Source organism: Cottoperca gobio, chromosome 15 (assembly GCF_900634415.1).
Source record: "Cottoperca gobio chromosome 15, fCotGob3.1, whole genome shotgun sequence".
In the NCBI taxonomy this organism is placed as follows: Eukaryota; Metazoa; Chordata; class Actinopteri; order Perciformes; family Bovichtidae; genus Cottoperca; species Cottoperca gobio.
This window is the reverse complement of record NC_041369.1, coordinates 10788939-10816650: the sequence shown is the minus strand read 5'-3', so window position 1 is coordinate 10816650 and position 27712 is coordinate 10788939. Positions and strand designations below refer to the sequence as shown.

Here is a 27712-nt window from a genome sequence, read left to right as displayed (position 1 = left end):
AGCTTTGGCAGTGTCTGATTTTCTGTTATCAAAACTAAAACTGCCTCAGCCAGGCAGGCTGTATCTTCAGTTTAGGTGTGGTTGTGATGGCAGCTGGAATTGCTCTGTTATCAATTAATGTAATGTGTATACAAATACAAACAAAAACCCATTCAGCACATAATGAAAAATCTGTTAAAAACTACAAAAACACAAGCTACAAACTCCCTCTTTCAAAACTGCATTCATGAAATGCTAGGGAATGTAATCAGCCAGAGCCTACATGGTCTGTCACATAAATAAGTTACATAAATAATGTCCTCCGCACACTGTATTTGGCAATGGTATTTGGATATATTTTATTTTCTATTGATTCCAACCAGATAGCAGTACTGTAGGTCTAAGCCTCAGTCTAAGAACTGTTAATTAGAATGTTTAGCATAACTTATAATAGATTAGTTTTAATAATTAAAGTGTTTAATTTTTCTACTGGAAATTGACATTTAAAAGAAATGAGCATTTACCAGACGGGGATGGTCCAAAGAAAGATGCTATTAAATTGCATTATGGGAAATGTAGGATCCAGTGGTTTTGGACCTATACCTCCACTTCAGTTTTGACGAAAAAATGTTTTAATGGCCAGTCCCCCAGCTTTATGAAGGTGCAATACTAAATTGCTGAGATACCCCTTTCATACTGGTGGTGTTATTTGTAGTGCTAGACTCGTTCCTTGAAGAAAAGGTGTTATGGCAACACACCAACGGACCCAAATAAATAGTGTAAATAGTTTTGTTGTTTTTGTTGTTGTTTTTTGCCTTGGTGTGAACAAAACAAGTATTCACCTGTCATGATAATGCTTCATGCAAAGCAAAAAAAAAGAAAGGTTTCTGTAAAACGAAAAATATGGAAATTGGAGGTTGAAGAAAATGCTGGACCCGGCTAATTTATGACGTTGTTTGCATATTTTTTTGAGGTACACAACCTTTCCCACACCTTTGCTCCAGAGTTGCACGGGTCATCTATTTGGTCAGATGAATTATGGAAGAGCATGCTAAACAGGTGCTATCAAGACGATGTCATGGTAAGCATCCATTGTTAACTTGCAGCTCTATGTGCATGCAGGCCTGCATGTTTGAGTGAGTGCGTCCTATTAGTGTTTCAACTCTGGCATCATTTCAGAAACTTCTCTGTCCTGTAAAAGACAACAGACACGTGCAAAGTTTGTGTAGGTGGCTACTCCAACATGACTAATGTGCGTCACATGTCTTTCCCTCTCTGTCCCAGATACCTTCAAGGTAAGGGAGAATGACAACGAAAGGATAAGAAACACGGAAAATGTGATTGAAAAAGGGAGAGAGGGATTGAGTGGGAGGCAAAATGAGGAGAAGGCAAAGTGAGGAGTGGAAGAAATAGGACACAGCAAAAATTGAAGCAGAGTGATAGAGCAAAGCAGGGGGAAAAGAGTAAGAGCCTCAGGCTGAGGGGCACCAGCCCAAGTATCATAGTCAATTAACATCCCAGCCCAGCACTAATTCTCAGTCTATTTCAGACCATTAATTATGTGCACCATCAGTTCCAGCTCACTTGGCCCAACACAAGTCTTCATCAGCATTGCCTTGGCCCCTACAGATCCTGTTTTACCAGAGAAATAGCTGCAGTTTACATATTCATGATGAAATGGAGATAAAACATGTATGGATCAAGGCCCCGCCTATGACTCTCAGTTGAAAAGAGATGTAATGATTTCACTTGACACTCTAAGTAAATGCTTGAAACAAACTACTTTGCTCTCAGAGATGTTTATACTTAGGATGCTACTACATGTCTTTATACTCTGTCACCAATTACCATGGATCTGTAGGTGAGTTATTCTAAAGGTGACAGAGGATAGTTTGCTTACATCAATAAGGCTACAGTACTTTCTTTCCTCCAGGTCTGTGTGGTACTTTGTGATTAGAGGTGTCAGCGGGCCCAGAGGGGAGTCAGACCAGGCCTGTACTCTCAGCAGGCTGAACTGTGTTCCCTATCTCTTGACACGTAGGAGAAATTGCCCTGCATAGCAGAAATTAGGTTAACTGGGGGGAGAGAAGGTATCAGCAAATTACCTTTCTTCCATTTCCTTGCCCCAACTTCTGGAGAGACCTAATCAAAGTGCTGGGCTTTCTGTCTGACAGGTTTTAAGGTGTACTGTAGTAACACCTGACTGCCCTCTTCTTATTTCACTAGCAGCAGGAGCAGCTCCTTTATCCAGAGAACAATCGACTACAGTCCAGAAAACAGGCTACCAATTGAAGTAGGATTTGAAGTAGTAGTAGAATTGTAAATGTGTAAAAAAGAATACTGTACATACTGTTTAATTATACCGTCTCGCTGAACTGGCCGTCCAGTTTGGAGTTGGGTATTTGGGTCAAAGTCAGAAAAAATCCATCACAGAATAAAAAAAAAGACATCATAATGCCAACAACACCACTGGCAAAGTGACATCGTCTCATTAGAAAGTGTTAAATATACAAAAATAAACGACTGCACCCGGAGGATCACACACACTTTTCTTCCATCAATTTCTTGTTGATGCAACACAAGAGCCTGCCTTAATCAGCTTCCTCTCATTAGAGCAAATGTAATTGGCTTCCTCGTTGTACAATTTTTTTAAATGTGTCAATACCGCGTTTAGTTGACCATTCAATCGCTACACGGTGCCGAGTTACAAATTTCCGTCTCACTAATGATAATCAATTGATGAATGACCAACATGGACTCTGAAAATGAACGAGGCAGTGGCGTGAACAGCCATATCTCAGGGGAGCGAGTTAGCCATTCGCCGCCATTGTGTTGCCACCAGTAGCTACCATTGTACGCAGCACCAATCTATCACAGCTACATATAGTTTAGCAGAGAAACACACAGAAACTTCAGTTTCTGTTACTCTTTTGATCCCAGCTAAATGTATAAGTACTACATGCTGTTGCATCTGAACATGTGAAGGGAAGCAGAAACAAGTATGTATCACAACTCCGATGAAAGTGCCTAGTCAGCTCCACAGAGAGGACAAACATCTAAAAATCTGTTACTTAAGATCGACTTGTTATCACCTTCCAAAGGGGCTGTCTTCACCGCTGTCGACGTGTCTATCTGCAAATGTTCACGCCGTGCTATTTATCCCTTAGCAGGTGTTTCTTACTGCATCCACAATAAATGACAAGTGAGAATAATTGGACAAAATCCTGAAATTGAGTGGGTTAGATGAGGCATTGTTTTCCCCTCCTCAAATCTTTAGAAAAAAATAATTTACAGTTTTGGCATCTCTCGTCCCTCTCATGGTTGATTTAGATGATTGAGATCAATTTAAATCAATGCTGATGATTGCAGTGGGAGTGTGTTCATTTGGAGAATGGAAAGAAAATGAAAAGCACTGCTTCTGCCATTTTATGGAAATGTATTTTGGGTTCATGACTGACTCAGTTGGCTCATAATGATGGCTCCTGGCTAGACTTGTCACCTTGCTCTCTGGCCCTAACAGGCATTTTCTTCGACACCTTAATGTCAGCCTGCCATAGGACTGAGGAGAGAGATTAATTGTAAACCCTTGCAGTGTGTGCAGAGCAAGCTAGCAGGTGTTGATGGCTGTTCACTCAAACAGTGTTGAGAAAACCAACAAGAAAGTATTCCAATTGAAACCTATTTGTTTGAAATCCTGAGAAATATAAATAATAAAACTCATTTTGTTTGAATCCCTACAAATATAAAGAGTAAATGATAAAAAAAACTTACTGTGCAGCCTAGCATTTAAATCACAGAGAGTAACAGCTTGTTAAAACACATTGTTCCAGAGGTTGCTTGTGATTGGCTAACGGCAAAAAGTCATTAATTTACAGTACAGTAGATCCGCTTGTCTGTGCTCTAACTGAGAACACCATTGCTATCTTTAGTGAGCTGTACACTCAACAGCCTTTAAATTAGATGTCAGTACACAAAGGCGGCAAAAAAGCACATCAAAAAAGACTAAGACCCTATATATTGTCTAATACTCCTGGTTTTAGTAAGGCAATAGTTGCCTAACAATCCTGTGCAGTATATAGAAGCATCCATCAGCACAGAGATATTGCGTCGTTTTCACTCAATAATAGCCGCTGGACTGGATAAAGACAATGATCCCATATCTCTTTAGGGTGCTCTGTGTAAGTATCAGGCTCTTGTGTTTTGAAAAGATATGGCTTGGAGTAGACAGACATTTGAGGAGTGTCTGAGAAAAACAGCAATTCAGTAGATGTCTCATGTGCCGCAGATATCACACATGTTCACTCTTTTTTTTCTAAATGTGAAGTAGGACAGCACTTGTCCTCTGTGACATACTACTGCTGTTACATTATTTGTATTGCAGCAAAATAGCATACATGGGATACTTTGTAGTCAGTAATATGGATTAATTTGTTTTTGGTGCTGGAACTAGGAATCAATATGAAGATACGTTCTTCTTATATAAACATTGTCCTTTTTCTTTTTTTCTTGCTATGATTTGTCTGTCAAAGATGCACTACCAGCTCTCCTACTAAGAAATTCATATCACATCTATTTATGTGCTCAGCTCTGATTGATTGGGATACAAAGATTAGATCTCACCTCAGCCGTTTGCTGTAAAGGATACTCAGCTTGCAGACAAACAGAGATGCTTGATTCTGTATTACAAATACAGCAACTGTATCTTCTCACTTTTTTCCCTCACAGCTGCTCCACACACACACTAAAGCCCTCCATCTGCCGGGCATTGTTCAAAATAAAAATTAGGCCTGAGAGCAAATAGAGTAGTGTAGAATTACATTTTTAAGATATTGTGACAGCAACCCTAGTTTTCCATTATTTGAAAAATCTAGGACACGCTTCAATCCTCTGAGATTTAAGTAAAGCGTAGTTCTTGTCATAACTTAACACCTCTTGTTCCAGATCTTTTAATGTATCCCTCGTCGTTGAACTTGCTTCAGTCAGGGAATAGGAGAATGAATGCGGACATGAATGCGTGAGAAGACACTGAAAGGCTCTTTTCGTCTGTGGCGTTGGAATCAAAGAGAAACAGGGGTGGATAAAGGAACAATAATACACAAGGCTGATGGGGAATAATGTTGGAGAAGTTGAAAAAAAAAGTCATCCATGAAATTGCTTGTTGCATCCCTTAAAACCTCTTGATTGATGGTGGCAATTTTAAGGCTTGGCAGTTTCCCAGTTCTGTGGAAGTATTAGAAACAAGTACTCCTGAGTTCTCTTAAAGGAGAATACTCCCTAAAACACTTTAACCCAGTTAAATAACAGCTATTTGCAATTTACATTTATGGGCCCATTTTGGTGTTTGGAAGAGCATTCCTCTTGTTCCTGTTCATAACTGGCCAGACATTACGTTGGCCACTACAGCTGTGGGCAGCTTAATAGGAAAATGTTACTGGTTGTTGTTTTTACAGATGTCGACTTTAATCTGTTTTCAGTTTGAGAAATCATAAAGCGTTAGCTCTGATGCTTTCAATTTAAATTCTGAGTTAAGTTTGAAATTACATTTTGGCTAAGCAGTAGATATTCAGTATGCAAGATAACATTAACCATATGTTTTGCGTGTGACTGCTTTGCTTATGACAATTACTGTAACTGACTTTCTGCCTTGCCCTCGTCACTATGGCAACAAGCTTAATAACCTCCAGCCTCTATTATTATTATTATTATTATTCCTCTTGTGTGTTACAACTTTAGATTGTGGTTTACAGACAGTTTGCTCAAAGAAAATAATATCGTTTATGAATATATGTTTAAATTATAAATGGATTGGGAATTCTTATATTGAAAAAATTAAAGCTTACGAATTCCTGAAAAGAGCCTCCAAGAAAAACAGGTCCAAGTTATGATGATATATATATATATATATACACAGTATATATATCTATATAGATATATATAGTGATCATATATAGCTGACCACTTTTACAGGATAATTCTGATGTACTTTCCTAAAAAAAAGAGGCTCTAAGAATAATTTGTGCACGTAGCAGGCAGCAGTTTCTAGTTCCTGCTGCCAAATGTAATATAGCTTTATTTTTCCAGTTATTGTAGGTGTCCAAGATTGTTGGAAGACGTCCACTGCTCTAAATCCATCAACATGATAATAATAATTTGAATTGCCTATAGTGGAACGTAGGTCCACAGTATGAGGGCTGTGGTGTTGTTTCACAAGTCACAGTCTTCATCACTTCCTCTTGTTTTAATTTTACAGACCCTCGATTTAAATAAACTTTTTATTCTTCTACAAAAACGGAAACAGCCATAATTTGCAAAAGTACAAATTGAGTATATGAGAATATATTGCACGTGCGAGTTGGTAAAGATGGTAATTTTGTAAGTGGAGTGACTCAAAGTGGTGTGCAGTGATTTGATGTGGTGAACCCTCCTCAAACCCTTTTGACCTCTGACCCCACTTGTGATTCCCATGTTTCCTCTTCACTGAGCAACACTGGAGGCAGGGTGGGCAGATTGACCTCCTTACAGTATCCCTGTATATTCATTGTCTTGCACATTGTTTGAAGCTGTTTATCTGGAACTTTTAGAATACATTTTTTTTAAGTTTTGGAGACCTTTACTCAGCCTATCATCAAAGTAAAAATGTTTTCCATATTAAAAAGGAGATATACTTTAAGTTGTTTTTATGTTTAGCTAACAGTGACTTGTTATCACATACTATGCTTAATTTAAGATTCTTACACAGCTCATATTATTAAACTAATAAACTATACAGCTCTTGATGACTAATCATTAATTAACAAGTTTTGAAAATAAATAACAGGAATTAGAGTTGCAAAATCTAACTAAAGACCAAATATCGTGCAAAGCTTTCCTTCACCCTTTGTATTGTTCCTTCCCATATGTTGCAAAGAGCTGCAATTTCAATTTCTCACATGCAATAATTCAAATGGATCCACCAACAAAAAAAAAACATGAACATGAATTAAGGCCGGCGTGTTCTGAGAAAAAAGTTGGTAACTGAAATACTTCTGCATATGCAATGGACCTGAAATGTCTTTTTAGAAAAAGCCCGCCAGCTGCCTTAAACCTGATGAAAGCAAGGTGTAAAGAAGGAAGGCGTTTTTACTGTGAAGCAACTGCAGGAGGTACACGGAGGTGCTGGAGTTAGTCCACAGTGCTAACATGTTGATCCAGAATGTTTTTATTTGTCTGCATTTGATTGTGAGGCTTTGCTATTGAGATTAAGCTTGATATACATTGCTCTACATGGTTAAACATTATCAACATATTGCGAGAAGGCAAAGTTGCAAACGTGTTGTTTGTCTCAAGATGGAGCTCATAGCAGAAAACAATATCCCAAATATTATATATACGTATATATATATATATATATATATATATATATAGTTACATATAAATTCACTTCTCTGTATGAGAAAGATCACAGATGTGAAATTGATTTCAGATTCTAAGGTTCTATTTCATACTCTTGAGTCCATTTATTTTAGTCCACCAGTATGACTGATGTGTTATAAGGAAAGACTTTAGCTTTGCTGGTTGCATTAGTTCCAGCCAGCTTTTTTTATATATTTTTTATCTCAAACTGAGCCAAAAGTAGAGCTGCAGTTTGAGAAAACTGAGGACCGTTCTGAGAGTTTAAATGTTTTATGGGGCTTAATATTCAGAATGAGTGTACTCTCCAAGAAAATAGTCAACCGTCTGTACCCTGTCAGCCTCTATTATGCACATTTTTACGAATGTATGACCTCAAGTCCATAGATGAATTTTTTATTTCAGTCAAGATGACAAAGAAATGTGTGTTATGAGCTCATATGTAACTGTGTTAAGATTGTGCTTCAGTATTACTGGGGTGAAATGTTTAGGACACCTTTATGAGATTAGCAAACCCGTCACATAATTACATGAGGGGCTCAGACAGTGGGAAAACATAGTGGAACAGATCTCAGTAGAATAAGAAGGGATTGCATATTTCTAAGAAATAAATAACAAGAAACCTGGCTCGGTGAAAACCTTCCAAATATTAACACCTTTTTTAAAGGTCACCGTTTCTGATTTTGAGACTGCAGAACATCTGCATGGCATAACATTACACTTAAATCTAAATGTTGCCATTAAAGACTTAATCATCATTTATTGATCACCTGAACTGGAGATAATCTGAGTAGACAAAGTGAAATGTTTTGAAGTGTATCTTTATCATGTTGAGTGTCTGAAAGGAGTGCTGGTCAATCGTAGCATATGTTCCCTGCCTTCAGGCATACAGCATGTCCCCAGCTCTACCTGAGCGTTATTCCTTTTCTTACTAAGGTGGTTTGCACCGTCCCCATTTTCCCAAACACACACTTGATTATATTTGATCTTATTTAGTCAGAAATCTTTATGAATCGTACAGATGAAGTGAGCTGGACTCAGAGTATGCTCAGGGGGACGCAGGAAGTCTTGGCAAAGAGGACAGAGATGAAGGTCAACTCACCCCGACCGCGCCAGCTGTCACAAGTGAACGAACAGGAGAATCACCTGAAACCTGAATTGATTTCTTTGAGCGAAAGAGAACGAAATTTCAGATATCTGTTGACCTCCCTTGATGGAATGTGTCAAAGGCAGCCCAAAGACGGAGCAACAGAAGTGTATAGACAGACAGCAAATGTCATTTCAGGAAGAAAAAAAAAGAAGCAGTGCCTTTTTCAAAAGTGCCACTGTCCAGCTTCCATTACGGACACTTCAGTCACTTCCAGCTGAATGTGAACTTCTGAACTCCAGTAATACTATTAAGTAGAAAATAGTATTTTTATTGCAATCATTCCCCCTGTGTAAAAACACTAAGTAGTTATGTATGTTTTCTTCCTACACAAAGAAGGTGCCGCTGCATTATACATCAGCATGAATGTTTTTATTAATTAAGAAGTGTGTCTCCTGTTAGCACCCTCCTTCAAACAGCCGCTGTGGCTGGGTTAATGATTTATTAACTTGAGCTCTGTGATGAAGCTCTCTTACAGAAAGTCACTTGATAGAGTCTTTTAGCAATGGAAACAATTTCAAGCCAACTTCACAGATAATTAGGCACTTTAGGACTTGATTTTGAAATAAGCTGTGCTACCAGCAAGCACACGTATACCTCACCACAATGGAAACGCTCTGAGGCGATGGCCAAATGAAGGGCTAGAGGAACCTTGTCCAACAACTTTGTTTCGCGTTTTAGAACATATTTTTTAAAGTGTATTAATGTTTAGCTCAGAATCCATGTAAATGGTTTTATAACAGTTGTCTCCAATAGTCTCGCACTAAATAAAGACAGGAAATAAGAGGTACAGTAACTTGTCCAGATATTTAAGTCCTTGTAAAACAGGCTTGTGTTTTGAATGATCTCCTCATGAATAGGAAAGAGAGATAAATGGTTGCTCTGTAAACTCAAACGTAAATAATGGATATAAAGTCCCCATGAAAACCGGGGGAAAAACTGGATTTATTGTATTTCGTTTAGTTATCCTTTATCCAGCCAGGAAGGTCCCATTGAGACACAATATCTCTTCTTCCAGGATCACCAGGATAAACAGGAAGGAGATCCAGGCAGGAACAAGTAAAGTTAGATTTAATACCAAACCAAGCCGAGTGATTCAACAATGATTCCATGATTAAAGACGATGGACAATTTATATCCTGAGTTCTGCGTTAAGTGGGGAAGCTCCCAAAGTAAACAGTAAGGGTCAAATATATTGGCCTGCATTTTACAGATGATTTAATGGATGATAAAGATGTGTAATGAAAATGGTGAAAGGTATACAGTATGCGCCACCTGCTTGTAAATCAATTTCATGGGCCCAATTGATGTCAAGGTCTTTCTGTTTAAGAGCGTGTTGCTCGTCCGTGTGCAAAAAGACCGTTGCTTACAGTCGGGCCACATAGGGATGTTAATGCGTGTGCCAAGATTTGACAGTATTAGTCATGTGTTCATTAAAAATAGCAACTTGATGTCAGGCAGTGATAAGTACACCTTATGTACAAGTGTGTGCAGTTTGGAATAGATGGAGAATGACATATGTTTGTGTTTATAAATATTCTTACAAAAGCTGAAATTTACTTTTTAGATTTGGTAAGTGTGTATTTGTCCATTTTGAGAGTAGGCTATATTTTGTACGAGTACTAAAAGGTTGCATCGCATGCATACATGTGATTTGTATTGATAAGAATTTTCTAGGATAGATGAAGCTTGAGCTTTTTTACTACAATAAAAGTATGAAATATAATTGAGCACACAAGCCCCACTGGTTTCCCATAGAGACCGTGTGGTGGTTTTGTCACAGTCCGTAACATGATTAAATTGTTTGGGATATTAGGGAGTTAATGTATCATACGGCGCTCCTATGAGAATGAAATTACATTTTCTGCAAGCCCATAGTAGTGCTTCTATACTGCATTGAGGTTTGTTGTGAATGTACTACTGTACACACAATGATACGAGTGACTGCATATACAAGTCTGCGTACCTGTAATTGTAGGTGTATAGATGAATTATGGCATAATGTACAGTTTATGGACCGCATGCTGTAAGGGAGGGAAAAAAACGTTCTAATTATTCCATTACGTCTGTAATTTCATTAACTAAGCTTTGCTAAAAAAAGGAGAAGCAGAAGAATGTCAGAGGTAATTAAAAGATAAGGTGAACAGTAGTCTGCTCGCCCTAGCTACATTAACACATTTAGCTTATACAGTGAGAGCTTAATATCGCCTCAGGAGAGACACACGCATAACACACACTGAAGGGATGACGGAGGTGTGCTCTCCCACCTGCCATCAGACCCCTCAGACATGTGCAAAGGAAGGAGATGTGTTGCAGTCCCGTGGCGTCGGACTGGTGAGATATGAAATGTGACGGGTGCACAATGGTTGTCATCATGAATGACTCATAAACAAGCAAAACATTACAGCCTACACTGCAGTGTTCATTTTTTTTTGCAGAGATCAGAGAAGAGGTTCCATCTCAAATACCACTTTTCCCTTCCTTTCATTTTCTTTTATTTTTACTTTGTTTTTACGTGGGCCGGGGAAATATGCTCGCTACAGCAAAACATTCCAAACGTGGGGATCTTTTCAAGTCATTGTTTCTGTTTTGCACTTGCTTTGTTTGAGCCTCCAGCTGATTGTGAACAACATACCATATCCTTTTTTACCAAAAACATAAAGGCAACATGATTTATTTATTAATTGATTTATTATTAACGGGAACACTAATCAAGAGATTTAAGCAAGTTTAATTGAAATGTCACAACCTAATCTGTCTGGAATTCTTTTGAAAGACTTCACGCATTTAACACATATTTGTTCAGACATGGTTTTGTGGACATAATTTGGAAGAACAAAAAATGACAGTGCTACAGTGCCACAGTAATACAGAAAAAACACGCGGCCTGCAGAGGCTGTTTTGCGTCTTTATAGCTCGTAAAACAAGTATCCCTATGGTTGTATAATGAGCGCAGATGGGGAGTTTTAACGAGAAACCGACACCCTGAGTATTGCGGCAGCTACTCCACCCTCCAGCTGCAAGGATGAGAAGCATAAAAAAAAAGGAGCAGATTAGAGGAGAATAGTGGATCAACTTCATCAGTTAATTAAACTCTATTGCAGCTTGATGAGCAATTAATCAAGGCAGCGTGCAGAGTGTCAGGCAGGGCTGAGTTCTTCGGGTGCGGTATGACTGCACCGTACAGTATGTTCCCAGGGGGGCAGCCCTGTGGGGAGCAGCATTTACCAAGTGAGCAACCCTAAAATTGTACAGGGTGTAATGGACTGGGTTTATGTAAGCAGCTATCAATCACTCTCTGACATAAGCCTGCACCCTATTAGAGCTCCAGGATTAGGCTCCTCTCAGTGCTGAACTAACTGAGAAAAGTACTTGTCTAAGTAGATCAAATTTTTTGAAAATGATGAAATGTATTGGATTATTATTTAGAAAAAATAGTATTGCTGTTTTAAGCAAATGTCAGCCCTATCTCAGAGGGCAGAGGCAATAACAGCCAAAGTTAATCACATTAATCTGGGAGGAACATGGGCATGTCAAAACATTTACTTTGTATTTTCTCACCCTGAAGATTTAGCTCTTATCTTTCATCTGGTATCTGACTCCCTAAATCTGATGGTTTGCTATGTGTCCTTTGTCTGTCACCCCCTTTCATCTACTTCTTCATCTCTTTCAAGACTGTGAAGTAGGCTTTTTTTTTATACTATGGAAATTTGAGTTGGCAGTTTGTGACTAAATGCAGTAAATTTATTAACGAGACCGTGGGGAACATTAAAAGTCAATTGAAGGAGGCTATTAAAAGCAGGATTTTAATTGGGTTGGTCCCTCCACTAAACCTTTTTTTTTCTGTCTCTGTCTCTTTTTTTTTGAGAGCAATGGCAGTAAAAAGTTCAGAATTAATGTGTTCATTGTGTGGTAGTCCTTGAAAGAAAGTACCCTATTGGAATCAGATATTCTACACTGTATATTCAAGTGCTTGAAATACAGGAAGGTGTGTGAAAATCGGCCTCGGTGTGAGGCCCGATGATGTTCATGGTATCTGCTGCATTTAGTCCTGCTGAAGAGCTGCTGTCTCTATGGATTGTGCTGAAGGGTTTCAAGAAGGGCGAATATCTTAAAATGACACAGATGCAGCTAACACAAGGTTTTATTACAACAGATACTACTACATCCTCCCACCCATTCACTTCTAAAAACCTGCAGTCACTGTAGCCATCTGCTTTTCAGTCTTTGTTGCCTGGTGTTTATGCCCACAAGGAGTCAGTAAATTGTGTTGGTACTGTAGCTTTAATGCATCAGATTATATAATCTGTTGAAATTACATTACAAAGCATGCAATTGTCCTAGTTTTGGTAATGTGGTGTGACACATTACAAATGGTTTTAATTGCACTTTAGCTTCTGGCTCTTGAGACACGCTCGACTCATTCGGCACTTAAAAGGGAACTGGACTGTGTGTGTGTGTGTGTGTGTGTGTGTGTCTGTGCGTGTGTGTGTCTATATGTGTGTGTGTGTGTACGCATGTTGGCGGGCTTGAAAAGAGTCAGTCTGTGCATATAGAAGAGTGAGAGAAAGATGGAGATGTAGTGTAGTATTGGCTGTGCTGACTGGATAATGATATGCAGAGTGCTGCGCAGCTACAGTAGGTTGAGCCTCATACCAGATGCTCCTTTCACTGCAGCTCATAAGCAGAGAGAGGCTGCACCAATATACGCACTCATCTTAGCTGCATTAAGGAGTAGGATTCAGGGACCTCGATCGTGCACCGTTAAAGGAGCTTATTAAAGTAGATATCCATAGTGTGTGGATCTGAGGAGGCTGAGGCTGAGATGGGTTCAAACTTCCTTTCAGACATTCTCTTAATGTTTCCATGCCCATGTTTATATGCTCTCCGTGTAATTATGTCAGTATTAACTGCAGTTTAATGATTCAGTCACGGCAACTGCTCATATTCAGTGATATCCTCTCGGCAAGCTTTGCAGCAACTTGTAATTGATGATAAGGGTGTGTCTACAGTATTTTGAATGGAAGGCGTGTGTCGGTGTGTGTGATGGATTAATGACTAAAGCAAATAAAACAAGACATTACTGCACTTCTAAAGAACCAGATGGCAGCATCACACAGAAGGCCAGAACAGGTAGAGCACTGGAGCTCAAGGGGATACTCTTAATCACTAACCATATCATTTATTGAACTGGTGTCATGAAAACATAAAGGACAAAATACACAGTATGCCAATTCAGCTTCTTTTTTTATCTACCTAATGGGGAACCCAGCAGGTCTTGTATGCACTTGGAATAATACGTCACATGTTTCTTGTTTTATTATGATTCTATTGAGTCTTTTTAAAAGAGTAAAATTTGCAGGCTTTTCTAATTAAAATTGCATTATGACCGCTAACGTTTTTTAAAATGTGATATTAACAAAGCACCTCTTACAGTATGTTCAGAATCTGGTGGATGTTGGTGCCAACCCTCTGGACCCTCCCCTTGTGTTAGGACAATTGTATGTTTAAAATGTGCTCCAGGCCGAAAAACAATAACCATATGGCATCAAGCTGGTGGCCCACTTTAAAAAGTACGGTCCAGGTAATGCAGAATAACTGCTTTAAAAAAAAAAAAGTTTGTATAATTCAATCATGTTTATTCCATCGAGTCGTCGATGCAGTTATATTGTAATAAGTCTCCATTGACCTTTATCCTCTGACTTGAAGACTTGTCTTCCCAGAATTCATAAAGAAATACATGTTTCACCATCAACACCATCAAAACAAGGTGTCTCTAAAATAGATGTGTGCTCTGTTTAGGAACAATAAAACCAAGATATTATGGGATTTTATGAAGATTACTGAGGTTGGGGTGCTGAACCTTGTTTCACTTCTTTTCTTAAAGCAAGGCCCTCTCTAGTGCTACTGATACGTCTTTGGACCCTGCCCATGACATAGTAACACCCTCCCCACAATATCTCAAAACAATGTAACGCTATTGCTACGAAAAATACAAAAGGAAATTTATGATTCAAACCATAATATTTTAATGGAGTAATAATTTTTCAACCAAATTACTCAATGGAATAAAATGAGTTGTCCTGTTAATAAATAAATAAATCTTTATCTATTATCAAAGAGCTGTCACTGTCACATAGCATAGTGCCTAATGACACTAAATAACATTCAATCACACAAGAGCCTCCTCCACTGTCCCAAAAACATGGGCGACCCTCCCTTCAGATGAAAAAGGTTTGTGTACAGTCCCTTAGCAACCGTGGGCATTCTGAGACAGTAATGTGGATTATCACTAAAATATTTTTCTTTTCTGTGCTCTTCTCATTTCAGGAAAAAGGAAACATTGCCGTTGTATTTAATGTCGGAACAGATGACATTAATATTGAGGAGACGTCAAAGTTTGTAAATGACGGAAAGTACCACATAGTGAAGTTTACGAGGAGTGGGGGTAATGCCACTCTGCAGGTGGATGACCTGCCAGTCATTGAGCGCTACCCCACAGGTGAGTCCACCCACTCGGTCTTTAACAACATCTGCCTCTGCTAAAAGGCAATACAATGACCAAGAGATTATCAAGCCAACTAGTAAAGCCTTATCTGTTAGGATGTTTTTATGTTGACTTGGCATGTGCTTTAATTGCTTTTTATTATTCTGTTTCCAGCAGTCGTTACAAATAAAACCAGTGTTGTTGAGTGTTTTTTCTCATCTCTGATGTTTATCGCTTTACATTAATCAATGCTGTTAAACAACCCAGGTCTATTTAAATGGGTTGCACTTAAACACTCCCATAGTCTAAAATATAAACTGTATAAAAGGGCAACCACCCACCCTGTCTGCATTAAATTCCCCATATACATAAATAATCCACCTACAGTGTATGCTCACAGTAAGGTCAAATCAATAGACTATTTACAGACAAATGACCACTTTTACTGTGGCGAGTAATTGTGTTCCAGTTCAATATTTATTTCTCTGCCAATACAGAAGATTGATTGAATTAAAGCGACATGGTAGACAAACCTGTAATAACACAGTCAAACTAAATGAATACTTGAATTAATCTGCTTACTCAGAATAAGATACCAGATGATCAGCCACATTTACCCAGTGCACTTCCATATTTATCATTTTCACAGCATACACCACAATTAGTCATAGACAAAAATTAAACTAAATCAATTTCCTTAGTCATGTTACTACTAATAACAATCATTTTTATTTGTGTAGCACTTTCCACAAACACAGTTAACATGACCGTAGAAGATGAATCCCCTCATCACTGACCTGTGTAATGAGTTATTGAAAAAGTATAATATGTGTAATAAGTTCCACTTTATATGACTGGAATACTTCTACTGGCCCTTGTTTTTAATATAGTTTTGTCCATAACTGGTAACGTCCATAGATGAAACTGTCTCTGGAAGATTCATGCTGGGGAAAATGCAAGCTCTGTCTAATTATATTTGTTGGGGAAAATATGAAGTAATCTGTAACTGTTGGAAATGGAAAGCACTCAGCAACACTGGTATGTTTGTGTAGAATGTCAAGATGTTAGTAGTATGATGGCTCTTTAAAATAATCGAAATGCCACTGCTTGTGTTGTTGAAATTGTTAACTTTTTAACTGCTTAAAGGCTTTGACAAAACCTAAAGAGTATTAATGGAGTGTGACTATTACACGGCTGTTCGATAAGACCTGCAGCCCCAAATCAAAAACATTTGTTAGATTGTGAACATGCATAAAATGACTGGGCAGCAGGACACATTCAACCTGTCTTTCCCCTCTTGCTCAATGTTTGGTGACCTTTTTAGCTGTGACCAGTGCATTCATCCAAATGAAAGAGGGTTTTATGACTGGGACTCAATCCTCGCTGCTTGCCTCAGGTGGAAAAGGAAGCTAATGGCTTTTGACATGTTGTGGACATGGCAGAATGCACAGTAGGGTTAAATGCCTGGATGCTACGACCTCAAACAACAAACACCCTCAGTCCCCAGGACGCTGATGATACATACAGATGTGCTGCTTATAAACTGGATGAAATTGGTGAGGATATTAGAAGAGGGGGGTTAATATACATTGGTGCAACACTAAAGATAATAGGATAGTTAAGTGTCACTTATTATAGATTTTAATTATTCAGAGGGAAGTATAATGGGGTTAACTTGAGCTCAATATAAAATGTACCACTTGGTAAAACACTATCAGTCAAGATCACTTACGTCCAGTAGCTTTCAAAGTTAATAATTTGTTGGACTATTTAATGCCTGGCAATAGAAAATGGAGATCGCAGTATATTTAATATTGGTTGTTAACATATTGTAAGGGAACAAAGTCTATTTTGAATATAATGATATAATAATAATAAATAGATAATAGTATTAGATTAATTCCTCTCATAAATGCTGATTTATAAATGCTGCAGGAGAGGAATGACCATTCTCATCCACACCAATCATGCATCAGTGACAATGCCAAGTCCAGCTACCTTATTAGACTCATGGCAGACTAATTACATCCAATCACAATTACTGTGCAGTTCCTCCCCTCACCCCCAGCACACAAAGCCATTATTCTCTAAGCTTGCCTGTAGTTTGATTAGTATCCATGTATGCCTCAAACGCACTCATAATAGCAGCCCTCAGCCACTCTTAGGCCACTCACAGAACAACAGTGATTATAATAAGAGTAGACAGCGAAGATAAAAATGATGGCTGGAGTGTGAGAATGACAGAGAGAAGGAGATTATATGGGAGGGAGCGATCATTCTCAAAGCAAGGAAATAATTGCTTCACCAGGGCCTATATTGCTGCCCTCGTAATCTCATTAAAAAGTCTCGTACTGCATACTTATGGGTCATTAAAAGTCTTTAGCACAATTATCAGAATCTAAAAATGCAAAAAGCACACGCTGACGCATAACTAGCCTTCTATTTGTTGCAGTTTGGTTCTCTTGCCTTTATACTTGTCCCGCTTTCATTCTGTGCCGCACACAAAAGGCTGGGCAGCAACAAAAAGCTGCCCCTTCTCCTGAGTCTTGGCCATGGAAGTAATACCATCACAATGGCGCTGCTAGGCCCGCAGGGTACGGCGCAGTATCCTATCAGAGCACCCAATGAACACTCGCTGCACACAAAGATAATGGAGAAGTCCCTGGCCTTATTCTTTTACTGTTATCAGAGCGTGGTGCACTTACAAAGCTCTCTGTCTCTCCCTCAGCTCCCAGTTCCCTCTTTTTCTGTCCTTTTTACCGCTATCTGTCCACCCCTGCTCCCTCTGTCGATCCCACCCTCTGTCCTGTTTTCCCACCTTGTGGAGTCTGATTTGCTGGATATGAGGGGAGCACAGTTTGCTTTATCCATCAAAGCTCCCTCCTATCTGCTCTGGTTTCTTCTCTGTTCTATCCATGAGCCTATTCAGCCTATTGTGCAAGCAGTCTGTCATCACTGAGCATGCTTAAAAAATGGTGCAATGGCTGTCACAGCCAGAGTAGACAAAAAGGGAGCCGAATAATAAAAATAATAGTGAGATTTGTGTAGGTTCCTCCTTTTTCAATTCTCCCGGCTCCATGAACAGAGGAAGCATTTGCATATTTGTTCATTTAATGTGGCGGGTGTCCAAGGGCTTGTAATGAGATAAAGCTCCTACCTTATCTGACCACTTTATTAACAAAAAAAGAAAACAAGTGAGTGAGGGCAAAGCGGGTCAGTTGGGACGGCTCAGCTGAATCGCTGCTGTCTGGCGGAGAAGATAAGCCAGGCTGTCCCATACCAAACCAAATCACCACTCAGCAGCAGTCGCAGGCTCCGCTCACAGGCGGGATGAATGGACCTCTGCTGCTGCATCGAAGCCCAGGGGATAGCATTGTTTAACACTCGGGTGTCCCATAGTGAGGATCAATACACGATCAGACCTTGATTATATCCACACTTAATTAACCTCAGTATAAAGATAGACTTAGCGTGCCACGCGGTGCAGAGCCAAACGGATAAAGCGCTACTGTCTTTGAAAATGGGGCATGTTTTTGCACAAAAGTAGAGGATTTTGGCCCAGCGGCATGCTGTGTGTGTTTACTGTATGTGTGTGTGTGTGTGTTTACTGTGTGTGTGTGTGTGTGTGTGTGTGCCTGCCTGTCTGACGCGTCTTTCTAGTAGTTTTTTTTGCCCTCGTCTTCAACAAATTCTAGTTACACAATTGTGATGGCAGCGCCAGCATGTCGAGAAATACAGAAGCTGTCATTCTCAATGAAACCCAAAAAGACATTCAAAACATGTTTATACAGTGTGGCTGTCAAGTTACTAAACAAACATGTATAAAAAGAAATTCACATAAATGAATAATAAATTAATCAGGAAAATGCTATTGAAATGAGTGTTGCTCTTCTTCAGGCTAAACTCGTCCTCCCAACAGCTGTAGGCTGTAAACTGTTCTCCGGAGCCCAGTTTGATGCTGACCTCCCCTCAGATGAGGTGTCACAGGAGCAGTAAACAGATAGGTGACATGACTAACACCCCATGACTGACGCATAGAGGTGACAGGAATGAACAAAGCCCATAAATGCTCCATGACGACAGCAATTAATGAATTCCTTCATTAGTTTAACACATTCAGAATGTATGTGTGTGTGTGCCTGCTTGCTTTGTTTATTAATTTGTTTGTGTGTAATACTTCCATCATTCTCAGTGCTTATGAGAATTAGGTGGTGAGCTCCAGGAGCCTTGCATAAGGCGAATACATTGTGTGTTCAACAGCAGGCAGTATGGTGGAGCTTACATAAGCTGAAAGCAACTGGAGGCTGGTGTGCTTTACGTCCACCTACCTTGAGGAAGCTTAGTGATTTTCTAGCTGCAGAATAAATTAAATATATTGCTCAATAACTCAATGCTGTGCAACAACACACATGTTGTTTTTTAAGGAATAAGTCTGCTGATATGCTACATTGTTCTTATTGTTAACAAATCCCATGAAATGACCAAAAACAAGTATTGCCGGTGTATCCTTATAATTTACACGTCTGGGCCACACAGATACATTATTGTCCAACAACTATTAAAAACACACCAATGAGCTTCACCGTTGCACTGGGTGACATGTTCCTTCATTACCATGAACCTGGGCACTGGAGTTTATTTTACTTATTTTAGTCGATCCCACAGACACCATCCCTCTGCCTTAAACACTCACTAGATACTTGAATTAATCCACAGCTGGAAATAGTCCCCAACAAATGCTGCTACCTTCTCACGTTTGAACGATGTATGCTAAAAAAGTGCAGTGCCCAGCCCCTTGAGGAATAGATTAAGCTCTTTTATTTTTTTTAATTAGGAACCCGTTCTTAAAGATTAAGTCTTGGAACTCAGCCTGAGTTGTCAGGGCGGACTAACACATTGTTTGTTTTTGCTCTTTTCTTGGGATTTGTATACAATATCAGTCCATCGTCATCATAAGCATGAGTTCACTTATGTGAAATCTGAAAACCTGAGATCAGTTTATGTTGGAGATGATATCCATGTGCTAAGTTTGGGTTCCACTCTGTTTAGCATGAAGGTGCTCCATTTATACTGACCTGATTAGTGGGGGGGGGAGGGGTAGGTATACTAAGTACGTGTCGTGTATGTGCGGTATCACATCAGATAACTGGACATTGTTTTCCGAAATGTGGCTCACTACATAAAATTCAAGGATCTGCATCAACTAAAAAAAACACAGTGTTCCCGTGTGGCTTTGTTGTAATGCAGAATGTATCTGTCTACGTCAATGTTGAGGGAGAAGTGTTCCACAAAATCTCCTTCACAAGCCTTTGTGCTCCAAACAGGCACAATCAACTGCAGCCAAATTCTATGAGCTGTATAGACAAGCTTTAAACCCTTTTCTGTTAGCTGATCCTCTACAGTAATTCAAGTTGATGCGATTAAAAAATGTCTTTTTATGCGTCTTCCTACCTCTAAGACCTTTCATCAGTCCAACTGTGCATCTGTTACAAGGTTACCTCCTTTCCTTCATGTCTCTGCGACTCTTTCCCCTCCGAAGCTATTCTCCACCGAATCATTGTTAGCTACCGGATCTTTTATCTGCCAGAACTGAATTTATATAGTTGATGGGACAAACATTGTCAATCAGCCGGAAGAATGGAGCTGACTGAATTCAATCTCTGCAGACAATACCAGGGGAAAAGCACTCCGAGACAGTGCCACTTTGCTGAAAGTCTTCTGTTCTGGAGAGGTTATTGGCCTCCACAAAGGGGTGATGCAGAGTTTGCCCTCATTAATGCCGAAGTGCCCCTCCAATCTTGGAGTTGAATTTTTCTGTATCTGCACTTTCTGTCTCCTGACACCTTTTTTTTGCTTATTCCCTGAATACTTTTGGAAATGTACTTTTCCATTGACTCCGATGTCATTAATATGCAATATTTATTTTAGACTCATGACTTTCCTTCTTTATGACTCGTAGATTTTGTCAAAGCCTTTGTATTAAAGATTTACGGTGTATGTACCTACTTTGACATTGTCTTCTAACTTTTCTCTCACCAGATGCTCTGAATGTCTACTGTGTTAATTGTTGTATTGCAATAAGCTTATTATTTTCTCTTGTCAATTAGGCTAATTATAAATGGGGTGGGCATTTGTAATTAAGTTAAATTGTCCTTTAAACCATAAAAGGTTGATTCAACAATAAATTTAAATGGTGTTATTTTTGAAAATGTATATAACTAGTTTAAAAGCCAGTTAAAAAGATATAGAGGGGAAATGGGATGGAACTATTTGGGTAAAGATTGTGTAATGGTAATGAATAAATTTGTTATTTTTGGGTTGGTTGATAACATAGCTCTATTAACATAGATGAAACATTTGCGTGCTAGTCCACTTATTTTCAATTAATATAGGCCTAATTTGTTGGTTAACATAAAATAAAATGACTGAAGTTTGTTCAAATAATGTTTTAGTAAATATTGTTTTTTTAAATATACAAAACGTTTTAAATATATAAAATATGTATAAATCTTGTGCATACCTTGTGCTATACAACGCTCCAGCATTAAGTATGAACATTTAACCTTTGACCTTACAGATTGTAACCACTGAAATGTCTCTTTAAACTTTAAAGGCAACAATGATAACGAACGCCTGGCGATTGCTAGACAGCGAATCCCATACCGACTTGGTCGAGTAGTTGACGAATGGCTACTCGACAAAGGTAAAATCACTGATTAAAATTTCAAATAAAATAATTTGATCATAACCAAGTTGTAGCAATATTTTGTAAATAATAAACCTAAAAAATAAATGTTCAGTTAAACTTTAAAAACAAAATGATTTGAACAGTTAAATTTAGTTTGTAGTGTTTCATACTTTTCATAATAATGTATTTATTTTATAGATTTCAGCTGTTTTAATACGTGTTTATTGTCAACTTAAGGTTAAAGGGACTGTAAATATGAATTTAAATCCACTTACTGAAGTAATACCAGCATTGTTAAAATGTCTATAAATTACTGTAGCATTTTGCTGTAAACATCTAAATGATAAATTTAAAAGTTCTTGTTTAATCATTCATTAGTTGCTTAGTGTTATTTGAAACACTTTTGAAACATCTAGAGTACAGTACAGTACTTGGTGTACTTTGATCTGTTCTGATTAAACTGCTAGCAATCATAAATAGAGTGCAATATGAATTGGCAATTGGAGTCCCTTTAACAGACATTGTAAATATGTATAGGGCATAAGATCAAGGAACTGTAATATAAAACAAACTGAGTGCATGCTTTGTTTTTTATAGTTCAATAATTAGTTCATATTTTTCACTTAAAATGTGAAATACGCCCTATCATTTTTATGTTTTTATGTTGTTTGTTTTCCGTTTTGCATTATAAAAGTGCTGTCATAAAATATTTTTGGGTTTTCCATGTGCCCAACCATATCTGTTTAATTTTCCTTGGTTGCTTTTGCTAAAAGGATGAATAGTTTCAAACTTCCTGAAGTGTGTCCTGCTTCCTGTGAAATTGCCTACAAGAAAAGTCCAATGCTCACAGCCTGTAGCCATTTTAGATTGTTTTTTCCCCATGCTTGATGTATAAAAAGTTTGTAATTCCTAAAATTTGAAGGAAAATCCAAGATAGCATAAGCAAAGCATAATGAAATAAATGCTTTTAGCTTTTGTTAGACAAATGTTTTATATATTTGTCTTAAATCCCAGGCAATTTCCTGCAAACAAATTGTCCTTTTATATTACTTTCAAGATTATGTTATCTTTTTAAGTGTAGTTAAATCTATTGCTTTCCCATAACATTACTACTTTTGATTAATATGTTCTTGTGATTTTAGATTTGACTTGCCCTTTTAGCAAAGCTGCATTGATTTTCTTAATCCTGTGTTTTTATTTTACATGTTTTATTTTATTTTCATAGGCATCTCATCATTATAACTGCAATAAATTACCAGGGTTTGCCTCTACAACCCGTAATTTATTGGTCTCATTAGCCACTGGGCAAATAATCTGTCTTTTTTTTTTCCTGTTCAGTAAAAGTGGCTGAGTCCACGGTTCAACCTCCTGGTATATATGTAACATTGTTTTCCTACAGGGCGGCAGCTCACGATCTTCAACAGCCAAACCACTATACAGATTGGGGGCTGGGAGCGAGACCGGAGTCGATCCTTTCAGGGCCAGCTTTCGGGCCTCTACTATAACGGCTTAAAGGTGTTCAACATGGCAGCCGAGGGGGATCCCAACATTAAGGTCCAGGGCAGCGTGCGGCTTGTGGGGGAGTCGCCCTCCTCTATCACACCGCAGTCGAGCACCACTGCCAATCGCTCAGAGACCTCCACATCCATCATGGAGATCACCACCACCACGGCATCCAGCAGGCGAGTCAAACAGACGACACCACGAGAGCCTCAGCAGGTAAGATCATCTTTAAATGATCCTTTACTAAGTGACTTTCATTCATTTCGTTATTCTCTCATCTTGATCCATTTTGAAATACTCACTATGCACAACGTTAAGCACATCCTGGATTAATGTAATACATTTCATCATTATGCTCTTATATAGTGGAGCGTTTGCCTTAGTTAATTGTGTCACGCCTCTCTTCTCCTTGAGAGGTCTGACCTATAAAAAACTGAAGGAAAATAAGTGCATTGTTCCACCATTGGGAGGAGGACCACAGGCACACTGTTGAATCTTTCTGTGTGTGTGTATTGGGGTGATACCCATCATCTTTATCTGTGCTGCATGAGCGATGCAGCATCTGCAGGAGCATATTCCTTCTCATATGCCTCAATGTGTGACTAAACAATGCAAATCGTATGTCCTATCAAATGAAATGGCGATCAGACTCTTCTCGCTAGTCCTTGCCAAGAACAGAAGACATTATAAAAAACAGTATGAACAATGTATTATAATGCCATTTACAAATGTCTTTGTGCCTATTGGGATCAGATTCATAATCCTAGTGTAAGTCTTGGAGGTTCTCCAAAATGTTAATGTCAATTATAGGGTTTTCTTTATTTACTTGCATCATTACATTGGGAATTAGCTTGCAACAAATATACTGACGGAACTTCATTACAATCTAGGAATACCTGCGCACTGAACAGAAGACGGTATTGACTCATTTAGGTCACAAAGAAAAATAGTTTTTATCACAACAAAGAGAATAGTCAGAATGTAGGATATTGCTTCATGTGTAGAAGCGTCAATGCCCACAGGAAATGTTCAGCCTGTACAAACAAATCAAAAAGCGTCCTCATTGATAAGTAAAAAACATTAGCTTTATTTGTTATTGAGCCAAAACAGCTCTGTGATAGCATTCAGATCTGATTAACACCGAGCTTATTCGTTTAAATCATAAGCATTTTACATTGCATGAAGCTCTCAAGTCAGCCCTGATGGGAAGCAAGTCATGTGTAATTGAAACCATGAAGATACTGAGAGTTACACATGCAGGAAGAACACAGACAAAGTTCAAATGTGTGTCAGAATTTAGCATATTCAGTGAGTCAGTTTCAGGGAATGCATAAACATAGTAGTTTAAATCAAGCATGGTCGTAGACTAAAACGACCCTTTAATCAGCGCTTAATCAGCTTTTATAAATATAGTTTAAAAAAATCATTTTGGATTTAACTCCTTTTGGATTAATCGGATTGGGTAAAGAGAGATTATAGCATCTCCAGGAGGGGGTGGGTTTATCTTCACATTGAAAAAAATATACACACAATTTAAAATTATTTGATTTTAATTCCTTTTTGACAGATTGTACAACTTTGTTGTGCATTTTCAGTTCCACTAAGACAACAGTTACTCATGTCTCAAGCTATTTCAAAGATTGTTCTTTAAACCCACTTTAAATATTTATTGTTTATGTGTTTGCTTCTGAATAAAGTGAAAGCATGAAAAAAGCCTTGAACGTTGATATATATTTGAAGTCAGGCTTAAGCTTTTATACTGAGCTTTTCTTTTTTCTTTAAAGAAACTATATTCAAAGCAAAACAAAATGTCAAGTTTTTCTTTGAGTTCAGCTGAAAGACTGTTCCTCCTGCTCGTTTTATAAAATAACAAACAATACAACACACAGATAAGTCTCACCTAGTTTCCAACTAAGCAGTAGTAAAGACCCCACATTACTGGCCGTCCCCTAACTCCCTTTCCGCTTGACCATTATAACCGTTTGTGTAAGGGTCTGCTGATGCTGACAAATAATACAATCATAAATATTGATCCGGAGGAATGGTTTTCTCTCAGACTCAGCACGGTTCCTCAGCCGTTGCAGGAGCGTGTAATGCAAGCGAAATATCTCACAATAGACTATAATTACATCCCAGCGCCTTGTGGTGTTAATATATAAATAAATTGCCACCAAGCAACTAAGAGATTGGCAGAAATGAACAGGCTTGATGAGATGGATGCCAGCCTCTTTCAGGCATTTTCATCTGGGGAGAAATAAAGTGATATAAATGACCATGACAATTAAGAAATGCAGTGTATTACAGAGATATTTATTTATATACACACAACATATTTTCTGTTGATCTGATGTTTGGATATATGACATTATGTTAACCATATTCTGCTTGAGTAGTTTAATCAATAACAGTTTACCTTGTGACAATCATGTGCACAGCTATTGGTTTTGATGTGAGAAGTGTAATCAACAGTTCAATTCTAAAGGTTTGTTTGGTAATCTACTTCTATTGTTTCAAAAGTACGTGGTGTACCAGTAAGGCTTCGGTTAGTGGGGACGCAGTGATACCTTTTTGGTAAATATAAATGCAGACACTTGACCTGTCAAGTTAAGTTGCAAGCTCACCTTTTTAAAGTGGCATATAAAAGCCTGGAAGATGAGAATAGTCGAGGCTCACTGTGTTGGTTTAGGTGTTATCTAAAGCATTCAGAAAGAAAGAAAGGTCATTGGATTATAGAGTCGCAGTGTGATGTAGGCGGAGAGATGAATGAGGCATGCAAAAATGTGTGCATTGGGAGATGTCAAAGCGTTCAGTTTGATTCAACGTGACGACCTTCCCATGGAGAGTCCTCGCAGTAGGACATACTGTCTCAGGACACTACACTTAGAAAGACATCGTGTCTGGCCTCTGTAAAAAGAGATGGTGCGTTTACTGTCCTTTCCCTTGAATAGTCAGCATTTTAATCATTGTCCAGCTGTTCCACCTCCACTCTGATAGCAACTGCAATTCAGTGAATGCATTTATATCCTGAGAGCTTTACATTACTGGGACATTTTTAGTATAGCCTGGTCCAAGGGGAGATGGAATGGCGAACACTTGCGGCAGCAGTTTCAAGCTCAAACTATTGAAGATTGGTTAAACTGGTGCTCCAGAAAATGATGATCAGGCTGTCAACGAGAGCAATAGGATCCAAAATAATAAGAAAAATGGAGACATTCACAGGCCTCTCTAGTAATGAGAGGTCATTGTCAAGACACTTTGTCGGTCAACTCAACACGCATAAATCCAGTCACGCTCTCTTGTCGTAAGTGCCCATTGCTTTTATTATCAATATTTAAAGTGCCTGTTATCTTAGTTTGTTAATAATAATGGATCACATGACTTTGTGCGATGTGAAAGCGGAGCATTTATCAGCTATAGAGACATTTCCTTCAGTAGTTAGTGGAGACCAAAACAGAGCAAAAAGGACAATGAATACTGGACTTTCATTCATCAGGTAGCCAGAAACACGGAACAGAATATGAGGACTGGTCATAACTACGAGAGGAATTCAATCAAACTTTTGGTCAAAAGTCGGCATGCCTCAGTGAATGCTGAGCAACACGGAGCTTTAAAAATATACAGAGCTGGAAAGGATTGATGGCGTCTACAGTGCTTTGCTGGATCAGAGCTCTTGTGAAAATGTCTTTGCCGACTGGCATCTTAGCACATTACCCATGATATTGCTTTGCTAGCTAATACCCGCAAGCTAATGTTCAAGTGTGGTTTTATCTGAAGGGCAGGGATAGCTAGTTGCCCCTCCAGAGAGTTAAATGGATAAATGTATGCATAATACAATCAAATATGTATTTGAGAGAAGCCAAGAGATAACTTGGCACAGGAAACACACATTTAGATTGTTCCTGACTTCTTTATACAATAGGTTCTTATGAGTACACATAATCCCTAGTCTCTGATTGCTGATAACTCTTGATACATGCCTTCAACAAAAGAATTTAAAAGTTTCTAGCCAACACTGCTGTCTTGCTGTGCACACATGGTCAAATTGTCAGCACAATTAAATCTTTCAGCGACACCGGCTCTGTAGATTTAGGGTATGTCTTCTTGCACTAGCCAACTTAGAGGGTAAAGTCAGTGCCAATCATCATTAGTATAATGATTTTGAAGGGTCTGGGGAGACTCTGGCTTCTCAGGTGCCCTATCAAAAAGTTCTCTAAATGCTCGACTGGGGTTATAATGTTATTGAATACTGTGGGCCTTGGCTTATGGGTAACATTACATTAATGACATTCCTCTCAAACTACTGGGTGACCACTCGTGCTATATTAACAAAGGATTTTATTTTATTAGAGGACACTGGTCTAATCAGGAAAGAACTGCACCATGGGAAAAGCTGACGAATCCGATTTGTTATTTTAATAGTAGAATTCCCCCTTTGCTTAAGATTGATTCAATTCCAGGACTTACAAATAAAGATCTAGTAAATAATAGCGAGGTATAGTCTTGATGCTATTTTTATTTT

At 38.5% G+C, this 27712-nt stretch overlaps 1 protein-coding gene across 6 annotated transcripts in view; it reads left to right on the top strand.

Annotated features, from left to right (window-relative positions):
• LOC115019661 (neurexin-1a-like) overlaps positions 1 to 27712 on the top strand; it is a 237272-nt gene that overhangs the window by 176794 nt on the left and 32766 nt on the right. For 4 of the 6 annotated variants that reach the window (XM_029449122.1, XM_029449123.1, XM_029449125.1 and 1 more), the window contains 3 exons: positions 14846 to 15017; positions 21616 to 21705; positions 23090 to 23409. In XM_029449122.1, coding sequence (XP_029304982.1) covers positions 14846 to 15017; positions 21616 to 21705; positions 23090 to 23409 — 582 coding nt within the window. The remainder of the gene's footprint in view (positions 1 to 14845; positions 15018 to 21615; positions 21706 to 23089; positions 23410 to 27712) is intronic. The other 2 variants (XM_029449128.1, XM_029449126.1) reach the window with 1 other exon arrangement.